Source organism: Mandrillus leucophaeus, unplaced genomic scaffold (assembly GCF_000951045.1).
Source record: "Mandrillus leucophaeus isolate KB7577 unplaced genomic scaffold, Mleu.le_1.0 Scaffold487, whole genome shotgun sequence".
Taxonomy (NCBI): domain Eukaryota; kingdom Metazoa; phylum Chordata; class Mammalia; order Primates; family Cercopithecidae; genus Mandrillus; species Mandrillus leucophaeus.
The window spans coordinates 1,623,282-1,630,596 of NW_012105220.1; the positions used below are offsets into that span (position 1 = coordinate 1,623,282).

The 7,315-nt window shown below is 31.4% G+C and overlaps 1 protein-coding gene across 3 annotated transcripts in view; it reads right to left on the bottom strand.

Moving 5' to 3' along the window:
- NOVA1 (neuro-oncological ventral antigen 1) overlaps positions 1 to 7,315 on the bottom strand; it is a 151,232-nt gene that overhangs the window by 31,630 nt on the left and 112,287 nt on the right. For all 3 annotated transcript variants that reach the window (XM_011995379.1, XM_011995377.1, XM_011995378.1), the window contains exon 3: positions 5,333 to 5,499. In XM_011995379.1, the coding sequence (XP_011850769.1) occupies positions 5,333 to 5,413 (81 nt within the window). In that variant the 5' untranslated portion in view covers positions 5,414 to 5,499. The remainder of the gene's footprint in view (positions 1 to 5,332; positions 5,500 to 7,315) is intronic.

Consider the following 7,315-nt stretch of genomic DNA (forward strand, 5'->3'; position numbering starts at 1 on the left):
GCCACCTCACCTGGCTAGTTTTTTTGTATTTTTTAGTAGAGACAGGGTTTCACCCTGTTAGGCAGGATGGTCTCGATCTCCAGACCTCGTGATTCGCCCGTCTCGGCCTCCCAAAGTGCTGGGATTACAGGCTTGAGCCACCGCGCCCGGCCCAGATTTCTTATAAAACAAAAATCCATTAAGAAATATTTCAATGTACATTTGTACATTCAATAAATGTACAAATTTTTTATTTCCTTAATATTTTATTTTCTTCTTCTTATTATGTTATACAGACAGGGTCTCACTTTGTTGCCCAGGCTGGTCTCAAACTCCTGGCTTTAAGCAATCCTCTGCCTTGGCCTCCTAAAGTGCTGAGATTACTGGCAAGAGCTACTGCCCCTGGCCTGTTTCCTTAACATTTTATAAGCAAACTGTTTACATCCATTTACTGTGCAGAGTTAAAGCTTAGAGGTTTAATGTTAAATATCCTTTAGTAAAATTTCTGATATACATCATGAAGATGTAATTAACTGAATATCCACATAACATTATATATTGATGTATTAGTTAGAACAAAGTACACATTCCTACGAAATTTTTTTTCTACATTTTTCAAATAATGAATGTGAAGGACAGTCATTTCTTAGCGCCATTTTTTCTTTCAAATGGAAAAGCATAATATATATTTTATCTACATTACTTGAATGGCTGTTGAATAATTCTTTAGACATTGAAGGGTGAAAATACTTATTACAGAAAAATTACCAACAATTTTAAAACAGTGGATCTTTTGGAATAAAGTTTTTTTAAAAATCAAGAATTTAACAGTAGGTACTTAATTAAATGTAGACATAACTGGGCTTTCGGAAATAAGTTCAAAATTATTACAAATTATGAGATGAATTCTTGTTAATAAATGACAGTTTTGCTGGGCCAGATAATATTATTATTAATAAACACTGTAATAAACAGAGCTTGCTTTCAAGCAAGTCTGCAGTAATAGACTGTCAAGAACCTCTGATATTTATAGGCAAAGTGAAAACAGCAGAGAACAAATCTCCATTGTAATTCAAAATCTATTACTAGTGAAGTAACATTACTGAAGTAATCACCTTCCCAAACCCCTATTTTGTGTTGTTAAATAAATCTGTATACTGTATCATTTGTATACATACTGTACCAAAATGAATAAAATATTTAAATATGTAACTGTCATCTTTAGTTTTTAATTTCTGACAAATATCCTCCTTTTTTTCCAACAAGCGAACTGTCTTCCAGCATCCAAACTAGTCAATTCACAGTTCTCTTTTTCCTATGAATAGCTGTACCTACAAGCACTCTAAGAGCCTGTCTGGATTTTTAGTGCAAGAGAGAACAAACCGCATAAGTGACTTCTTTTTATTCCCCCACAATCTTCTAGATAAATTAAAAGGGCTCTTTAGGAAAATGTTTGGCAAATCTGTATTCCATAGGATGTCCTTTGACTGGACAACAAAGGTTTTTCATTATCTGGCTCCATACTATCTATCTAACATTAATTCCCTCTCAACTGCAACATAAATGCCCCACTTCTGCCAATACATTCTCCTTACTATTCAACAAATATGATACTCTTCACTCCAAATTCATATCGTTTCACCTTCCTAAAATAAATGTTTTTCTTTCTTCTCCTCTAATTAGGCCATTCCTATACATTCTTTAAGGTCCAGTCAAGTTTTCCTCTATTTACAAGACTATTAACTGTCACTCTGGCCTGCATTTCTTTCACATGGCTCTGATTTTTTTTTTTTTTTTTTGGAGACGGAGCTTCGTTCTTGTTGCCCAGGCTGGAGTGCAATGGCATGATCTCGGATCACTGCAACCTCCGCCTACCGGGTTAAAGCGATTCTCCCGCCCCAGCCTCCCCAGCAGCTGGGACCACAGGCATGCGCCACCATACCCGGCTAATTTTGTATTTTCAGTAGAGATGGGGTTTCTCCATGTTGGTCAGGCTGGTCTCAAACTTCCGACCTCAGGTGATCTGCCTGCCTCAGTCTCCCAAAGTGCTGGGATTACAGGCGTGAGCCACAGCACCTGGCCACGCCTCTGAATTTTTATAGCATATTGTATATATTATAGTTTTGGTATATCAATACAATTTTATTTATTTATTTTTTTCTTTTGAGATGGAGCTTTGCTCTTGTTGCCCAGGCTGGAGTGCAATGGCACGATCTTGGCTCACTGCAAGCTCCGCCTCTCGGGTTCAAGCCATTCTCCTGCCTCAGTCTCCCAAGTAACTGGGACTACAGGCGCCCGCCACCACGCCCGGTTAATTTTTTTGTATTTTTAGTAGAGACGGGGTTTCACTGTGTTAGCCAGGATGGTCTCGATCTCCTGACCTCGTGATCCGCCCGCCTCGGCCACCCAAAATGCTGGGATTACAGGCGTGAGCCACCGCAACCGACCTACAATTTTAATTTTTATAAGTTATTTTAAGTATTTATCTCACAAACTGGTCTGCAAGGGCAAGGGCTACAATTTAGTATATTTTGCTGCTTACTAAGAAAGCATTTAGTAAATTCATAATTATTCATGTCAATGAATAATGAACAAACAAATTAACAAGTGCTATTTTTGTCAATTTATCATGATAACAGTAAAATTCTTTGGGTTAAATGAAATATTTTTGATATCTTACTTTGATTTTTTTTAAATACAAGAGAATTCTTTAAATGTCCGTAACCACTTCTTCCCTGATGTAGCTTTTAGAAAAAGATACATATATGAATTAAGAATTAAATATTCCACAAGATCTAATATATCAAGTTATATATAAGGCTGTTGTGTTAAATTTCATTATTCTAGTATATGAAAGACCTGAGAGACCAGTAGGCACTACTTTCCCAAGAAATTATACTTGTCTGAGAACCCACTCAGTAAATAAGGGCAGTTTTCAACTGGGTAAAATACCTAGTTCATTCAACTTACTTAGTTGAAAACATACATAAGCAACATACAAAATATATTTTAATCTATTCTATTGCAAAATGATTTTAGACATAATTATTTTATACTGAAAAACAGCATAATTTTTCAGAAGTAAAATTAAGGTCATTTAAATTTATATACTTATTATTTAGAGAATAATCCAGCAAAGAGTACTACATTGGTAAAACTGGATACCTAGAAAGTCAGAGAATCCCAAACTTAGAGCAAAAGGTCTGACTGATTTATAATATTTTGGAAATACATTTCACTGCTTTACTTGATTTTCAAGTAAAATTTTCAACTTTTATAATATAAAGAAAATATGTAAGTGTTAAATACAATGTCCTATTAGAGTTAGTGTTGTCTTTTTAATAAATCCTTTTAAATGATACACTGTCACATACATTATTGATTACATGAAAATATTAAATAACCAATAATACTTTTAATTCCATGAATACCTACAGGGCTTACAAATGGATGCAAATACACATACGTCAATAAATCATTATTATTTTTTATACTTATCTTGAATTTAAATAACATTATCCAAAAAGGCAAATAAAAATAAAGCAAATATTTTAAAATTCTAGTCTTCATAAATCTATACTGGCACTGGATATATGATAGCCTGCAAATCTCATACTGCCATATAGAAAACTGGAATTGTAACAATGATTCATAGACTATTATTTGGTGGTATGAGATATTTGTTCTTATAAAAAATAATAATTCATATCAGTATCCTGAACATATTGTCAATGGTATCATACTACTAAATTTTATGTTTTACTTAGAAAAAAATCAAGATATTGGCTTCTATCCCTAAATGTTTGAATTTTCTCAAAGAAATTAAAAAGAAAAGGAGAAACTTACAGGCTGGATTAAGGCAGAAAGCCAACAGACCTTATACTTCAGTGCTTATTCTGTAAACTCTTAGCCCCAGGTGATTTTAACCCAAGTCTTTAACTATACTTCTACTTTTAAGCTCTGGATAAAGTCACAGTATTACTTTCAAGAATTCAGTCTTCAAACTATTCTTTGTATTCACTGAGGGTAAAAAAAATAAACACAACTATAAATGGCTGTGAAAAATAAAATATCCACTGATATTTACAGCTTTAAAATATTTATATTCTCTCATGTATACATTAAGGGATACTTCCTTTAAGACTTATGAAGGGTATAAACTGAACCATTTGACATTGACAACAAGTATAATATGAATACTTTTGTATAGAATAACAACTACCTACTCATGATTTAAACATAAAGGGATTTTTTTAAAAAAAGTAATTAGTATAAAATTAGACATTAGTCTATAATTTGAAAATATATTACCTAATTATCAATTTCTATGTTTATATTATTCAATATTATATTTATCTATATATTACTAAAATTGTAAGATTCATAACACTATTCAGTATAAGAATACTTATTAAATTCAGAAACATGAAATTAATAAGACTTTGAGCTACGTTTCAAATTTATTACAATGAACATGAGTATTCTGTAAATTAAATATTCTGTGAATTAATGAAGAGTAATACATTTGTTTTGAAGCCATAGTCTGTGATAGTAAAATTAAGTCACAAATTAAGATACTAATTATAAAAGGGCAAAGGTAGAAACAATAATTATGAACATAATAAATTTATAGATGTAAAAGAGTTTACGGTGGAAGAATCCACCTTACTTAACATGAAATAATGTCATTTTCCCCCTACATCATGTCAGCCATTACTCAATCTTAAAAACTCACATGAGTTTTTCCCAAGTAAATTTTTTTTACAAAAAATCTCATACATTAAAAATGAACACTGGCCCTTTATGACATATGTTTAAGTACTACATAAGTTACACAAAACACAATAACTGATTTGTAACAAACAACTGTATGGTAGGTACATAAATTTACTATACATTTTTTTGATAAAATATATAGAACATGACAATAACAGGAGCCTCTATGCATAATAACTATCCTGAAAACTACAAATATCACTAAAAATAGGGTATTAGAAATTTTGAATGTGTCATTGCAGTACTTATACTTTATTTAAAAAGTGATATAATTTTAAATAGATTCAATTCCTATAAATTAAGTTTGTGTCCATAAATTTAAAAAGGGCAATCACTAAGAGTCACATAAGTGTTCCTCAATGTAACACTAATAAATGAATAATTCAATTGATCAATAAATTAATTGATCGATCTAAGGATGAGACCTTGATAGTCTTTAAATAACTAAATAACAACTCTGGTATGTTTTATGTATGCTTAAAATAAAAGTTTTATGCTAAGACTTTAAGGCTTCTTTTGTAAGGAACTTATACTATGCTGTGGATATTTCCCTTTGATTTCTCAACTAAACACTCACTTGTTTGATGCGATCTGGATTAACGGTGGTCTGGGGTTGTAGAATGCTGACTGGTTCTGTCTTGGCCACATTTTGGGGCATTTCTCGAATTTTTTCTGCAATGAATCCATGAACTGCATTCAGTGCTTCAACTGTTCCCTGGATCAAGCACACTCGCTCAGTAGTACCTGTGGATAAAAGATTGATTTTCAGAAAATATTCCATATTTTGCATTAAAAAAAACTCTGAAAAAGGATGATATCATAATGCCAAAAAAATGTAAAATGCAGAACTCTAATTTAAAAACATTTAATTGCACCAAACATAATATATACATGTCTCTTATGATTCCTTTTATAAATTCTTTTCTAGTTGTTTTAGTCTCAAAAGGGGTATATGGATTCCAGCTGAATCAGAGATCCAGAGAAGTTGTGAACATATCGCTGATTCATTGACATAATAAATATTTATTGAGTACTTAAAAAAGAACTTAGGGTTAGAAACTGGTAACATGCCAGTAGAGATCAATAAACCCAGTTTTCAAAGAGCTTACTCTTTTGGGGGAAAAAACCAGAGAATTGTAGGACATTACAATCTGAAAATAATGGTGGTAACAATATAGATAGTACATTTGTTCCATCACTTACCATGTTCTTCCTTTAATCATAGCAACACTCGTTACCTGATATTTTACATTTACTTTTTCACTTTTTCACTAGAATATAAACTCTAGGTGGAGTGTAAATTTGTTTTGTGCTGTAGTATCCTCAAAGTTTACAATAGCTTCTGATGCATAATAGGTACACTGTAAACATTTGTTGGATAAATGAATCAGTGCTGTCTTTATTGATGATATAATTTTAATAAAAAATATTGGGACTAAACATGAAATTTAAATAGTTTATGAAACTTGAAATTCATAAATGTTAAAGATATTAATAGTATTTATTTCATATCTTGTGAATAAAATGTAAATATATGATGCAAGACAAGACTAAGGTGAAATTGGGTCTAACACACAGGTCCTATCGCCTATTTTATACTTTACAGATATACATTAAGGCAATAAAAATAAATTAGTTTTTCAGACTATTCTGAGGCTTATTGTAGAAGCCTGGTATTCCACTGTAATCTTCTCAGTGTCCCAACATAACATACGAACTTGCTTCTAAGAAATAAGTATTTCTTTTCTAAACAGTTGTTAAAATGTTAAAAAAAATGGGATTTTAAAATTTATAAAAGATTTTTTGAATTAATGGAAACATTTTCAATTACCTAACATATTTCCTTTTGGTGCTACAGTTTCAAAATTCCAAGGTACTTTGTAAAATGTTTTAAAATGCATTCTGAAGGGCAAATTTGTGAAACTACAAATATTTAAAAAGTTGTAAGGAGTTTATACTGTTTTAAAGATTCTGACACCAAGACCAATTTTCTAGTAGTTTTGAAATTAAAATAATAGTAAAAGAATATCATTAATACTTCTAGAAGACAGAATTAGATTACAGGAATTAGAAGCAGAAATAAAAGAAAAACTTAGAGATATACCTAAATAAAATGGTCATGTTTTAAACAAGGAAAATTCAAATCTACAAAAATCTAAGTCTTCTGGATTTTACAAAATATTTCAACAGAAAATATATATGGCTTTCATTTGTAAGGGTGGATAAAGCCTGAAAAACCTAATGTGAGTCTGTGGGTTTAATTTTTCCAGTTTCTCTTAATCAGCTTTTCTCATTCTTATCTATCTTGATGTATATTGTGGTTCCTGCAAAAAAATGATCTAATTTATGGGGATACTCTAGGGAGTCTTTACAAGGCAATGTATTAAGTGCCCAATAAATGACTAGAAAGGAACTGATCAATGTAGCTCATACAAAGTGTGTTTATCCAGGTCAGCAGACAATATGAAACAGAGATCAGATTACATTCTTGTTTCTGAAGACAACTACAGAGTGCTCTTTTGTGGATGCCAAAACAGTCTAACTTAAATAGAGATGAAAG